Raw genomic sequence first — 15,810 nt, 5'->3', positions numbered from 1 at the left:
CGATAGGATCTTATCGTACTTGAACTTGATGAGGCTCCTCTTCGGCGGTCACTCTAGTCATGCTGCGCGTGATTTGAGAGGTGCGTTTGCAAGCAGCCGCTTGTAATTCAATCATTGATCATCTGCATCTGTGGAAGTTTCCATTTATTTTCTCGGCATACCTTTGCGGTGGAAGCGAAATTTCGTTACATTGAAATTGCATACAAACACACATAGTTATATTGAGGTTCTAAATACATGGTGTTCTATGAACAAGAGGCTATGAAAAGCTAAATACTTCGTTATATCGAGAATTTCGTTATATTGAAGTACAGTATATTGAGATTTAACTGTATTCTCATTTGCAATATTTTTTTAGAACGATAAGCCTGAAAAAAAGAATGGTGCGGTGAGTTACCAGTTGGACCATCAGCCATGCTTTATGATGTGTCTTCACCTCACAGGTTCTTCTACTCTGTCCAGAGCTGGCGGCCCAGTGGTCTTCTGGGATGGGGCAAATTCGTCATCACCTTCCCCTTTTGCTTCGTCTACAGCACCTTGTTAAGCATCATGCGATATGCATGTAAGTGAGATGGCTTGTCTTTATGTGTTCTTGCACTTGTTCCTCTACAAGGGCATGAATATTGTGACCTTCACAGCGAAGCTGTGTAGGGGAGTTCCACAATGTTTTCGTGTGACTAAGGTGGGTGTGCGATGGCGTGGTCAGTATCAAATGGGAATGCAACACGTGCGATGAAACCCTGGACTTGCTTTAAAACATAATGATCAATGATTATAAAAAAAGTTACCTTGTGCATATCTCTTTAGATGCACTGCTTATATGATGGGTTTGTAAAGGAGTAGTTCATAGTTTTTGTTTCTTGCGTCACATCACACCGGCTCCACATTGAGGGTCAGCTAGGAGTTTACAGCTGTGGCGGCAAAAGCTGACGCTGTGGTAGGGTAGCGCATCCTGCGTGGGGGCCTTCGCTAATAACAGCCAGGCTGCGAGCCAGCTAACAGACCTCTAGTACTTCTGAGTGGTGTGAGAACTCGCTTATGTATGTATCCTTGCTGTCTTTGTTGTATCAGGTGTCAGGCGGGCATCTGTGAAGGAATTTTTCGAAATGTTTGGATTGCTATGCTTGTTGCACTTCTGTGAGACCTTGAAATATGTTTTGTTACATGGTATTCAGGCAGTGCCGGTGCCTGTAAGCGGCACTGGCTAACCTTTTTCAAATTAGTGGCTCAGTGGCCATGGCATTCTGCTGCTAAGCATGAGGTCACAAGTTCGATTCCTGGTCGAGTTTTGACGGAGGCAACATGCTAAAACACTCATGCGCTTAAATTTAGGCCTGCGTTAACCCTTTAAAGAGGGAAGAGGTGCTCAGCTCATCTAGCGTAATTTATAATAAGGTGAGTGACAAGGTCAACTCATCCAGGAGGAGGAATAAACTTTATTTGTGCACAGCGGATTTGAGACCCAGGCCTCTACCTAAATGACAGCCTTGAGCCCTTGGGCCCTGGCGGCATCTTCGGCCTGCTGGATTGCCTTGAGTTGGTCTTCCGGTGCACAGCTGAGCAACACAGTCTCCCACTGCTCTCTGGTCTTAATTATTTTATTCTGTATGGGTGTACGAGGACAAGCCCAAACCATATGTTGTAGGTCCGCCCTTTCTTCACAGAATCTACATCTATCCGTGTACAGGTCCGGGTAGTAGCGGTGGTAGGCCACCGGGTTCGGATATGTATCTGTTTGTAAGAGGCGCCATGCCGTCGCTTGCCGTCTATTGAACGAGGAGTGTGCCGGGGGAAAATGGGCCCTTCCCAATTTATAGTGTTTGGTGATCTCGTTAAAGCTGGTCATCCGGTCTCTCTTCGTTCCCAGTATTTGTTGCGTCTCACCTGCTCGGCCTGTCAGTTCTCGAGCCAGGTTGTGCGCTATTTTGTTCCCGGGAAGGCAGGAGTGTGCGGGTGCCCATATAATGTGAATGTCGCAATCTTCACGAAAGTTGTTTAAAATTCTCAGTGCTTCCGGCGAGATTCTTCCTTTTGCATAGTTCTTGACGGCTGTCTTGCAGTCACTTACTACGATGTTAGCTTCCGTGGAGGCTATTGCCAGTGCTAAGGCAGCTTCCTCCGCCACCTCTGCCTTCCATGTTTTTACCGTCCCACTAACTCTACAGTCACCCTCTAGACTTGTAGCAACTATCGACATACTCTGTCCATTTGCGTACTCCGCCGCGTCCACATAGACCACGTCCCTGGCACTACGGAATCTTTTGTGGAGAGCTCTCGCTCGTGCGTTTCTTCGATCGAACTCATCCAGCACTTTTTTTTTTTTTTTTTTTCGTGCAGCCCCGAAGGCGATTTGAGCTCCTGTGTAGCTCTGCACTTCTTCCAGGCGGTGTGCTTTATTTTGTGCTTGTTGATGACATCAGATGGCGCAAGGAGCTGTTGAAGATAGACTTTGGGAGCATAGACTCACTTATGTGCAGTGAAGCCTACCTTCGTTGCAGTGTAAAATATATTTCTTTTTCTTAAGAAACTTCATCTTCTTGACAAAATTTTTTGTTTAATGGTCTTGCTTCAGAATCATTTGCACTTGATCTTGGGAGCATACACGAACATTTATGCAGCCAAGCCCACCTTTGCTACATTGTAAAAAAATATGTTTCGAAGTAAAATTCACTTTTCTTACAAATACTTTTTCTGTGGTCTTGCTTTATGTCATCATCAATATCATTTGCACGAACAAATTAATTTCGTGTTATTTGCAAATTTTCTTTTTTCATTTCGTCCTTGAAGGGGTTAAAGAAACTGAGATGCTCGAAATTAATATGAGCCCTGCACTACTGCACCTCTCCTAGCTTCAATGTTAATTCTGGATGTTTGACACAAGCTAGAGTTGCCACATTGGCTAAACGTTGACTAAGTGGCTAGTATAGTATTATACGAGAAGAAACGGGGTTAACCGAGGGGCCCAATTTTTATTAATCATATGATAAGTCAACAAACACTGACACCAAGGACAACATAGGGGAAGTTACTTGTGCTTAATAAATGAAATAAAGAAACGATAAATTAATGGAAATGAAAGTGGATGATAAAAGAACTTGCCGCAGGTGGGGAATGATCCCACCTGCGATCCCAATGCAAAGGTTGTGGGATCGTTCCCCACCTGCGGCAAGGTGCTTTTTAAGTTGCGGCAAGCTGGTAGAAGTGCTAGAGAGGCCACTTAAAACATTAGTGGGCCAATTTTATGTAAAAAAATTTCAGTTTACTTGGCAAATAAAATATGCTTTCTGTGGGCAGCCATCACTGTTAACGCCAACATTGAGAGTGAGAGTAGGCATCTGATGGCTGAGTTGGGAGAACACACTAAGCTGCAAGTGGCATTAAGTATATGCCCATGTGACACCACCTGAATGGCATTAAACCTAAGGGAGTTAAGCAGTTAATGTCATCTTCTAAAGGGACACTAAAGGCAAATACTAAGTCGACGTGGACTGTTTAAATACTATTCCAGAAACCTCGCAATGCTTGTTTCGCGCCAAGGAAAGACTTACTTTACAAGAAAATTGCATCTGAAGGGTCCGAATGCTTTTTTCGAAATACAAATCTCTCTCCACCCAACTGGGGGAGTGGTGACGTTGCATACGCCATCACCACCCTTTGATGCCATTGGTGAGTAAAATGGCGCCCGACAGACGGCCGTACCGAGCCAAGACAGAGCGGTGGATTCGCCACTGTAGCGGCTTTTTGTTCAAGTGGCGTAGACAGTTCAGGCATCCCACAACTCCACATGGAAGTTAAATTCTGTGCTACTGGCAGTTTGTGCAAGTTTCGTGAGCCAGCAAAACCAGTGCAGCACTACGTGATAACAAAACTGATGAAATGTGAAAGTGTGGGCGGCGTGGAGTCGAGCGAAAATGAAACCTTTCGACCGCTTGCATCGTTGTCAAGGGTAATTTCAAGTAGTTCTTTTTTCTAAAAAATGAAATGGAACTGGACAAGTAGCATTTTATTTCATCTTACAATACAAGGATGTTTTTTGCCACGAATGGCTGAGTACTAGTGACAGAATTTAACTGAGGAGTGCTTTAGTCATGGGGCAAGAACTTGAATGTCCCGGGGGAGTCTCAGACCATGTCCTGCATTCACCTCTATTTCTCGATTATTAAGGCTCTGTTCGTGATAATATTGACGCCTTATAGATTCTCAAGCACTAATCTATCACTTTAGCTGGACTTAATATTTGCCTTTAGAGTCCCTTTAAGCCCATATGGCATGGGTATTAAGTTTGCCAGGATGTTTCCATGCATTGACGAGTCGGGCGCACCTATTCTTGAGCCCTCCAGTGCAGCACCGCTCATAGCCAAAATGTGGCTGTGGGTCTTGAAACCATAGGTTGGCATAGTCACTCACGAGTGCACTGACTCGTACCCACTCCACAAACATATCACAGGAGTCAGATAAAGCGATAGTGAATGATGAAGGATTGTGAGTGGACGAGAGTATGAATGGGAGTGAGTGCCAGTAAATTTCACTGACTTTCAATCACTTCACAATCAATTTCACTGACTTTCATCATGACTGACTTTCAGAACGTGAAAGTCAGTGATAGCGATTTTGAGTACGTGCGACCGTAAAAACGGGTGACCGTTGGCAAATGTGAGTAAACATGAGTATGTATGTGAATTAGTGCTGGTGAGCGGGGGTGGACACGTGTATGAGTGGGAGTGAGTGCGGGTAAATGTGAATGACTGTGAACGCAAGTGAGAGTGGGTGAGTGTGATTAGGAATGTGAGGGAGGGCCAACGAGTGGGAGCGCACATGAGTGTGAGTGAGTACATGGCCTGTAAAAATATTGCTGAGTCAGTATGAGTGTGTATTTCCTTAATCTGCCGACCTATGCATTAGACCCCGTGAATGTAATTATTGATTGCTGTCCATTAAGGAATTGGCAACACCACAGCCGTGGCAGGGTGTGTTGGAAATACTAGTTCTCAGTCGATAGCCTGTAGTTAATGCAGAATGAGGATGTTATTTAAGCCAGAATGCTATACAGTGTGGTCGATCTGCAAACATGATCTGTAGCTAGTTTTGACTTGAGATTTTATGACAGCCATTACTTATGCAGTCTTGTGCTGTTGTAAGTACAGTAGATGCCTGTGTTGTAATGCAGTGACCTGCATTGTCCGATGTCACAGTTTCAATAAAAGCCAGAGCAAATAGGTAATATGCATTTGACTTGGTACTTTATGAAGAGTCAGTTGAAGTTCGGTCTTTAGCAGCTACCATTCCTGTTTTCCTAATGCAGAAAACACTAAACTGGAAATCTACATGCCTTTCTGTTAGGCCTTCACCAACCTAACTCTCTTCTCAGTCTTGAGTGCAGCATTTCTGTTATTTTTTTTTTTTCAGGGAGCATCATTTGGCCAGGACCAAGAAGATGTAAGTATTGTAGCTGACAACAGGCTACTTCAGTTTCTTGTTTTCTTTAAGCTTATTCATCTTTTTTAAATGGATATTGTGCTGTGCGGACCTAAGCAGTTGGAAATTCTGAAATTGGCGGCAATACTGTTTTGCAACAAATTGAGTTCTGGAACTATGTTGAGCAGGAATTTTGTGCCCCGATTGCTGTTTGTACTTTGAGCTTTGCTGTCGTGTTACCAACTGTACATAGTTTTAGTTTTTGCTGGTGAATGCTTTCAGGGAATTGTCGCTGTTAGGTAAATGCTCGCTTGCAAGACATGCAAACTGTATACATATGAGGCTCCGTGAATGTTGTCAAGTCAGTGGCGAGGTAGGCATACATAGTTTGCATGCACAAAATTGGTAGCATTGTACAATGTCGATTTGACGTGAACACGAGCGATTGCTTTGAAGTGTATCATGATGCATGTATAAATGCCAAATTCACTTCAGCCATGACATGAGATTCAGCGAATACCATTCTAACATTACTTTGCAGCCATGACATTTGTAAAGCTCATGTGGGTTCTCATGGTGGGCATGTGCGCTTGTCTCTTCTGTAGCTAGACTGTTGTGAATGTTGTTGGAGTTTTCTGAATAAGGGCTGTGGGTAACAGTCTTGAGAACTTTGGAATCGTTATCCTTTGAGTTTGCTTCCAGATACTATTTGAACAAGACAAACATTTGTGGAGGAAAAGGGCATGATAACAGTTCACCAGTGTCTCACCTCTAGCTTTAGGAATGGCGAGGATAGTGCCCTATCAGTTGACTGTTGCTTGCTTCAGTCTTTGCTGCTGATAATGCAAGCAGAAAAGCCTGTTATTAAAACATGCAATCTTATTGAGAACCTAACTGCAACAGTGCAATATGAAGTTCACAGTGTTAACCTGAAGTTGCTGAGGGCACACTAATGAAACGTTTTGAATCTCCAGTTGTCTAAAAATTGTGGGAGAAAGAAGAAAAAGGATTGCCTCTTTCATAAAAAGCTTTAAAATGAAGGAAAGACAGTCTCCGTCGCACTTATCAGTCAAAACTGTAGCTTGAGCACAGTTCTGGGCAACTACTGCCAACTGAGCAATTTGCGTCTATGTTTAGGCTAGACCATTTGCTTCAACAACAACTGGAATTTGTCTTATTTGAATGTGCAGCAAAGTGGTACAAGCTAATGCAAGTTTCAATCAAATCAGTTTGGCTGTTGCCTAACGAGGGCATACATACTTTACGCATGCAATTGAGTTGCATAATTGGAGTTTGAGCCAATCTAGATTTTACCGGCTGTAGTGGTTCAGTGGCCACGGCCTTCTGCATCTGAGCGCAAGATTGCAAGTTTGGCTCTCGGTTGCAACAGCCACATCTTGATATGATTGAAACTTTATATTCAGCAGACTCCAATGATTCCTTAAACTCTTGAATACATTTGCTGCGACAAAAAAATCCTGATTTGAACCATTCACTGCTATTGCAGCGAACTGTTTCCTGTGGTAAATGTATTCTGTAATAATTAAAAAATGTATGAATCGTGGCGTGGCAATGCATGCACGCCACATTATGTAATGGATGGATGGAGCAAGCTTTGTTTGGAACTCTTAAATTTTAAGTGCCCATGTACTGAAATTCGGTTGCTCGTAAAAAAAAACAGAAGTAGTAGTCAGTACTGACTATGTGTCCTCCGCTATAGACAGTGTCTCCGCTATGGTAGCCCTGCATTGCCTTGAGTGATTAAACTCAGTTAATCAATCATCCAATCACTTAGTGGAGCTTACACTTCCTATTAATACCACTCAGCTCATACCTTCTTGTTGTACTTATGTACAAAAGGACTGAGACAGGAAAACACCGACAAATGAATGGTGCACAAACTTACAACTGGTTTATTAGTTTAGTGAAGCAATGAGCAGGGCTAGTTGGTGCACATTTATGATTATGTTGCGCTGAGTTTTAACACCGAAAGACTCAAAGACCACAAGGTGGAAGGACGAAATGCAAACTACCAACTCTTAAATTTTGTCAGTGAACACCTGTACAAACATAGTGATAGGAGTTTTATTTTAGAACTCAATGCAACACAACCATGGTTGATTGGTGTCAGGTCATGTATGTGTAAATGATAAAAATCAGATCGAAAAGGAAAGAGCAAGAAAGGGGAACACATGGATCTTGCTTATCTTGCTCGGACAAGCCAGTCCAACAGATTACAAGTTTTTCATCTTTTCGTACGTAGTGCAAGAAGAGAGTAAGAAAAGCCACCAACTAGCCCCTTTCTTCACTTTTTTGAACCACTCAGTCCAATGCTCAACTAGGAAGAAAAAGCAGACTTAGAGCCTCCCATGTTGTTCACTGCCTATCCCTTCCCCTTGCAGTGGGCACAGATCCCCTGGCTGATGTATTGAACTTTATCCAAAGCTTTGAGACCAGATATGGGAGCAATCATCCAGTCTTTTATCAGGGCACATACAGCCAGGTGAGTCTGGGTTTGTGTATCATTCTTTCTTCGTTGGCTTCATGCGTGAAATGAAGCAATTCATCTTAGGAAAAGGTGAATGGAAGGTGCCTATATTTATTTATTTATTTATTTCAAGTACCGGCAGCGCTGGAAGGCATTATTGCAGGGGGGAATACACACTGTACATAAGCTTGACAAAATACAGAACTGGTCAACCAAAAAATAACACAACAATAGAAAAATTCACGCCGCTATAAGTTCAGCAGAAATGCTCTGAACGATGCTTCAGTGCGACAATCAGCAATTTCCTGCGGTAGCTGATTCCACTGTGATATTGTGTGTGGAAAAAATGAATGCTTGAAGACGTTTGTTCTACAAATAAGTTCTCTTATTTTTAAATAGTGGTCACTTTTGTGAGATAAGAAATGAGGAGGTAAAAGGTAAGTTTCTCTATCTATTTTAACCATGCCGAAATAAATTTTAAAAAGCATTTCCAACCTCATGTTTTGTCTGCGTGTGCTTAATAATTCCCACCCCAAGTTATCCTTAAGTGCTGTAATACTAGAAGTAAAGTCATAGTTATTACAGACAAAACGGGCTGCGCGGTTTTGTACATGCTCGAGCATACGTATTAGACAGAGTTTTGGTTTGCGGGTCCTAGGCCATACAGGCATACTCTAATATGGGTCTTACGTTCGAAAAATAGAGTAGTTCTTTAATTTTGGGAGGAGCTAACCGGAAGTTGCGTTTAACAAAATTTAGCATTTTACAGGCTTTCGCTGTAACATATTCAGCGTGCTTAGTCCAAGTTAAATTCGATGAGAAATAAACACCAAGATACTTATACTGAGTTACTCGCCATAGCTGGGCATTGTCTAATGTATAATGAAGTAGATATGGATTTTGTTCACGTGTAAAGAACACGTACTGACACTTACTGGGGTTCAAAGACATTTGCCACCTAACACACCAGCATGTTATACAGTCTAAATTGCGTTGCAAACACTCGTGGTCAGTGGCAGACCTAATGCAGTGATAAATCACACAATCATCCGCATACAGATGCACTTTGCATGACACAACCTGAGCAATGTCATTGATGTAGGCCAAAAACAGCAATGGCCCTAAAACAGATCCCTGGGGAACTCCCGATGTAACATCAACATAATCAGATTGTGAGCCATTAATTACAACACGTTGCATGCGTTCTTGTAGATAACATTTAATCCAATCAAGCAATGAAGGAGAGATACCGAGGGATGATAGCTTATACAACAGTAAAACATGGGGAACAGAATCAAATGCCTTTCTAAAATCTAGAAATATACAGTCAGTCTGTACACCAAGATTGAATGAATGAAAAAGATCGTGGCTGAATTCTAGGAGCTGTGTTGAACAAGAACGACCAGACCTAAAACCATGCTGATATTTGCTAAAAAAAAATATGGATGGTATCCATCACTGTACTTAGTTGTGATGGAAGCTTTCATGGTGAAGAATGGTTCTTTTCAACCACCAGATGATTGATTGTGGTGGCTCAGGGGCTACAGCAATCTTAAAGGGCCCCTCACCAGGTCTGGCCATCTTGAGATAACAAGCTGAGTGAATACAATGCACGTTAACGATCGTGTCTGCAAAGAATGTGCCGCACAAAGAGCTTAAATTTCAAACCAGACGCCATTTGCCCTTCCCCTCGCGAGTGTCGGGCTCCCAGCTGGAGAGTCGACGTCTGTCGCGTATGTGCATGGAAGTGCTGTGACATGGCTTATAGTGACACGTGACTTTGAGAATTATTCTAGGTGACAGCAGTTATTGATTAGATCTATTGCTTTAATAGACAAATTAAAGCTTAAAAAATAATAAAAACTACAAACTGAATGTCTGTATGTCATTGTTTTACTTCGCATCGTAGCAAGAGAGATGTACTTCCATTTCATCTGCTTGTTCCATGTCCCATGTTGTGCAGTCGTGCACGCAGAGAGTAAAACTGTCATTTTCTACCGTGTTCCAGCTTGCGATCATGCTCTGTGATCTGCTTGTGTCTGCCTCAGTGTTCGTGTAGCACTGACTTATACTGCTAGTCGTGTTCAAGTGTACAGCACGCAAAATCGGGCAAAACTAGACAAACACAACTGCTCGCACGCAACACCGCCAGCGGAAGCGTGCCGTGCAGAAAGAAAGTGAGGTGAAAAGAAAGACAAAAGAATGAAGGTGGGGCCTGTGACGTATGCGTCACGCGATCGTCCAGCGCCGGTGTGGGAGAATGTAGGGCAGGAATTTCACTGGGGGCAAGTGGAGAGAGTGTTTGGGTTGGTGTTGATGCACATCTCTCAAAATCGTGGGTTTGCGGCACTGAAATATTTCTATCTCGGCTATTTAATTACCCAATTTGAAAAATTCTTGCTGTAGTATGTTCCCTAGAGGACACATAACGATTTCCAGCATATAATCAAAGTTTGCTGTATGTCCTGGCGAGGGGCCCTTTGAGGATGCTGACATTACATTTCTGACTTGTGACTTTGTTTTGTTCTTTTGTTAAATGTCCAAACCCTCTGGTCTAAATGCTGGAATAAATACTGGTGGCAAGTGTAGGAATGTGCTAACTTTCTATAACGCTTGTCTTCAAATATGTGTACTTTGATGCAGGTGCATGTTCAAGGGACACCAAAGAGGAATGTTAAGCTGAATTCTGGGATACTAAAGATGTCAGTCTTACCATGAGCATCTTGCTAAGCCAGACAAAAACGAAAAAAAAAGGGGGGGCTTGCAGTTTCCACGCCAGCACCTCCTGATGACATGACATTTAGACAGAATCTGCTGGGATACGCAGTAGAACCTCAATGACACCAATATCTCGGGATGGCACAAATATTTGTAGCACCCGAAATTTGTATCGCCCAGAAACGTAAGAAAATCAGGAAATTAAGGAGAGATGCGGTAATGGAATGTGCAACTTGCTCAAAATTTCTGATTCTTTACTTTTTTCTTTCAGCAATCCTAAGACCTTTCTTTATCTGATGGTGAAATACAGTTAAACCCTCAATATAATGAACTTCGATATTGCGAAATTCTCGGTATAACGAAGTATTTAACTTTTCATAACTTTTTGTCTATAGAACACGATGTATTTAAAATCTCAATATAACGAAGTGTGTTTGTATGAAATTTCAATAGAACGAAATTTCATTGCCGCTGCAAAGGAATACCGAGACAATAAATGGAAACTTCTGTGGAAGCAGATAGTAAAATGATTGAATTACAAGTGGCTGCTTGCAAACACGCCTCTCAAATCGTACGCTGCGTGAGGAGCAACCGCCGAAGTGGAGGCGCATCATGTTCTGTATAAAGTCCAAGTTGTGATAAGATCCTATTGCGCCCCATGCATAGTGTACTATAGGTATGAGTGAAAGTGTGCGAGGTTGAGATAAGAAAAATGGTGGCTTCACGAGTCGCACCTTCCTGCATGAGCAAAGGGGAAAAGAGGGAGGGGAGCGAGCTCGCGGTAACACGATCAAGCGTGCACGAGGGGGCGGTAAGTTGGCGCGTGCCTTGATATCTGGCGCATCTCTGCGGTGGCAGCACATGGCTGTAAGCGTGGCTGAGCGCATACGCAGCTGCATACCCTGCTTTAGGGGCAATTTGCCACATGTGCAAAGAGGGGGCATGCCAAGGTGGCATGGCACCATGTAAGCTATCTTTCCGTGCGTTTAGTATTGGATGTTGTCTAATCTCGAGTATCCGTGATGCGTTGGAGCGAGAGGCAGACGAAGCATTCGCTGCCCACTGCCGGCGCTTTTCCTGATAGCGTCGTCCCAGTGCGGGCGACGCTACAGTCGAACCTGCATATTTCGAATTATTGGCTATGTCGAACACACAGATTACCCCCTTGAAAATACTATGTAAAAGTATAGGACAATTGCGTAGTATATCGAATTCCATTTTTGTCGGACATTCAATATATTGAACGCCGCGCCGCACCGCGCCCCTGGGAGGTGCGCTTTTCCCAAAGACATTCGTGTCCGGTCCTCAGGGGAAAACACTTCCGCAGAGTCAGTCAGCAGGCTCCTCCTCTGCGCATGCGCGGCCGTCGCCTAGCGACAGAGACGCAGAGTCTTTCCCCCTTCTTGCGCCCCACCGGCGCGAGCTCTCGCTCCTCCTGTACCGCCGGCGTGTGCATTGGGCAAGGCCATTGGAGCTCAGCGGAGAGAGTGCGCGGCATGGAGATGCGGCGACGTTTCCAAGGCACGCTTCCTGGGGAAAGAAAGAGAGAGTGAGGGTCGGCACGGTCGCTGCCAGAGAGGGCTCAAAAAACGAAGCATAGCGAAGCGGTAATCGCGCCCACAGCGCCTTCGACGGCATATTCCGCCGATCTTTTTCCCCGCTCTCTTCTTTCTTTTCCCTCTGTCGTTTCTTCGCAGCCCCGTTGACTGCCGCTCGGACTGCTCGATCTGCGCATCACGCGTTTTCTTGTGTGTACCTGTTTCAACGTGCAGTGTGTAGCATGTATGATTGCGGTCATCTGGTGACCTGTGCCATCCGCGGACATGCAGAAGAGGAAGAATCTTTACTTTGCAAGAAAGTTTGAGGTAATCCGGCGTGTCGAGAACAGAGAAAAGTCCTCCGTGGCAGGCACATTTGGCATTCAGCGGTGTACTTTAAGTACGTCGTTAAAAAACAAGCAGGACATCGAGCTTAAAGCAGGTGAGGAAAGTCGCTCGGGAGCGTGTCGTATGCGCCCTGCTGCTTTTGACAAAGTGGAGAAGGCACTCTATACGGGGTTTCTTGAAATCTGAGCGAAAAATATTCCCGTGGATGGCCCGATGTTAATCGAAAAGGCCAAATGGTTTGCTACGGCTCTTGGCGAAGAGAACTTTTGCGGTGGCACTGGGTGGCTGCAACAGTTTAAAAACTGCCACGGCATTGTAGGAAAGGCCATTTCAGGCGAAAGTGGGGCTGTCAGCAGCCAGGAGATGCAGCAGTAGCTTTCTGAGGAGTGGCCGAAGATCACTGCGAAGTTTTCGCCTGCAGAAATCTTCAATGCAGACGAAACTGGTCTCTTTTGGCAAATGTTGCCGAATAGGACACTCGCTCTTCGTGGAACCTCATGTCACGGCCGTAAAATGAGCAAAGTGCATGTGTCGGTGCTACTAGCAGCTAACATGGACGGCTCGTGCAAGCTATGGCCATTCGTTATCGGGAAGAGCAAGTCACCGCGCTGCTTCAAGAACTGTAAACAGCTTCCCGTCCGCTACGGCTGTAATAGGAAGGCCTGGTTGACATGTCAACTTTTTGTTGAATGGCTGCAGGCTTGGGACGCTGAGTTAGGCAAGTCAGGCCGCCGAGTTTGCCTCTGGTAGACAACTGTTCGGCCCATCAAACGACTTGCAAGCTGCGGCACATTGAACTGAAGTTTCTCCCGCCGAAAACCACAGCGAGACTGCAGCCCTTCGACCAGGGTATTATAAAGGCATTCAAGGTAGGCTATCGGAAACGACTTATTCAACGGCTCCTCGTAAACCTCCGCATGGGAACCGATCTCAAGATTGACCTGCTCAGCGCGATCCAGATGATTACCGGCGCTTGGGGTGACGTGAAGCAGGCCACAGTAGCCAACTGTTTCACTGTTTCGGCAAGGCAGGCCTTGAAGTGGCGGGAGATGAATTTCCGGAAGCGTTAGATGACGAGTGCTTGGAGGACGCATTTCGCGACTTGTCCAATTTTCCCGGCGCCGTCACGTCCGAAGTGACTGTTGATGACTTCATTAACGCTGACAGCGAAGTTCAAGCGGTAGTCGAACTCGCTGATGAGGACATTGTGACCGGAATAGCTGGTGTTCAAGACGGCGATTCCAGCGATGACGAGGGCAACTGTGTTTTCGAAAAAACACGTCCGTGCACAGCCACTGAACTGGCGTCAGCGTTCAGCCTGATTCGGTGCTGTTGCGGCAAAATGGAAGGCACTGGGCTCTCGCACTTGGACAGTCTCGAGAAGATTGAGTCTAGTGTTTTCAACTTCATTTCCCAGCAGCCCAAAATGAGTGATTTTTTTTCCATGAAATAAAGCGCTTTCATATTATGTGCACATGCTATGCGATTCGCGGCTGTTCCAAACGGTAAGTCACAATTTGTTATGATCGCGAGTGCTTTTTTTGGCCTATATCTGTATATCGAATTTTCGCTATATCGAACTATTTTCCGATCCCCGTCGAATTCGATATATCCGGGTTCGACTGTATCAGCTGCTGGGGTGTAGTGCATGCGAAAGTATAGCCTGCTTCGCTTAACTCGTACAGCCGATGTGAAGATGTCATTGACGTTATGTGGCACGAAACCGTATCATTCGTCGCCGACTAGAAAATTTATCAACATGAATTGTTTTCTCATTCAAATTTGTTTTTTTCGATTGCCAGATAATTTGAAAAATTCTGTGGCTCTTTTCCATGTATTAAAGATCTTTTCCATGTATTAAAGATCGATCGACGACTGTACTTATTTGCATAAAAGGTCAAATTTCGATATGCAAATCAAATTGCTGATTTTACCGACTTCGTTATATCGAGGTTTAACTGTGTTTGCGAAAAATACGCAGCGAAATTTTAGAAAATTTCACCTTTTTAGTGGGTTGCCATTGAAATCAGGAAGTAAACTGGGCTTCATGAGCTACTATCGCACCGCTAATCGCATGAGCACGGCTTTCCATTGGAGCAGTGCCGCCATCTTGGTATCGCCGTATATGCGAGATCGGAGATTCAGATAGCTGCAGCGCTGTGCTGCTCCATGCAGAAATAAAAGCAACAAAAACGATCGCGAAAGGTAAAACTATTGTTGCAATTTGTTGCTGCAGTCATGTGGCATGCAGGGAGCGCTCCGGAGCATTCAGCTGACGCAAATTTGAATTGCTGGCATGCTTGTTTCGTGCATATTTAGTCTGCAGTGAGCTGCTCACTACGCATGTTTCAAGGCTGGCATTTCAAGATCTGCCTAGTTGCTTTCGTTCTGCATCCCAGCTGCTACCTGATGTTGATAAGGACATGATTTGCACAAGGTATCTTGTATCGTGCGATCTGACGATGGCAAAGCTAGAAAAGTTTATAATTGTCATGGGCCAATGAAGACGACGGAAGGCATGAAATAGAGAGATAAGGCTGTCCATGACGGTGAATGCCGCTGATCTTGCGCACGTAGCTGGACTGTGTCACGTGTGATTGCCGGCTCCTGATAAAGGTACGAGGTGTTCGAAAATGCCCGACAGGCTGCATGGTACTGCACAAAGCAAAAGTTTTTCTTTTTTGAAGGTTGGGGGAGGGGGGGGGGGGGGGCGATCAAGGCGGTGGGATGTAGGCCACTCTAACAACGGAAATTAGACCGGTGCATTAATGCGGCCATTCTGCCGGCCTGACAACAGCTAGTGTGGGGTCACCAGCGTGTCGGGGCTCCTGGCTGGCTCCACTGGGGATCATGCAGCAGTTCAATTGTTCGTTTCATCTGCCATGGCGCGAAAAGCTGTTCACAACATTAGGAATTTAGCATGTTGTAAGTTATTGGACTTTGGCCGAGGCTTTTGAAAAATTCGTATCACACGTGATCGTATCACCAAGACTCTACTGTAGCTAGTAATTCATTAGGAAACAAGGATTGCATCACATTCTGAAGACACTGAAGACTCAACCCAAAGTTATGAGAACTTTTCTGAATATGTAATGATACTACGCACTGAAATCTATGGTGTTGCATGGTAAATGAATCAGCAAGCTCTCTTGATTACGTTTGTTTGGATGGCCTGGCCAGCACCAATTGATTTTTATTGGCAATAACTTGCGTTATTTCTATCCTGAAATTGGCCTTCACCAAGTAATTCGAACTTGACTGATCAGTGTGCTCATGACTGCCCCCAATGGTGACCCCAGTGGT

General features: G+C 44.5%; 1 protein-coding gene across 1 annotated transcript in view; it reads left to right on the top strand.

Moving 5' to 3' along the window:
* Positions 1-15,810, top strand: part of Faf2 (Fas-associated factor 2) — a 49,703-nt gene that overhangs the window by 5,041 nt on the left and 28,852 nt on the right. The window contains exons 4-6 of the mRNA XM_050171236.3: positions 444-562; positions 5,407-5,436; positions 7,818-7,918. Of these exons, the coding sequence (XP_050027193.1) occupies positions 444-562; positions 5,407-5,436; positions 7,818-7,918 (250 nt within the window). The remainder of the gene's footprint in view (positions 1-443; positions 563-5,406; positions 5,437-7,817; positions 7,919-15,810) is intronic.

This window comes from Dermacentor andersoni, chromosome 6 (genome assembly GCF_023375885.2).
Source record: "Dermacentor andersoni chromosome 6, qqDerAnde1_hic_scaffold, whole genome shotgun sequence".
NCBI lineage: Eukaryota > Metazoa > Arthropoda > Arachnida > Ixodida > Ixodidae > Dermacentor > Dermacentor andersoni.
The sequence above is the reverse complement of the archived record's forward strand: the minus strand, read 5'-3'. Positions and strand labels throughout refer to the sequence as shown.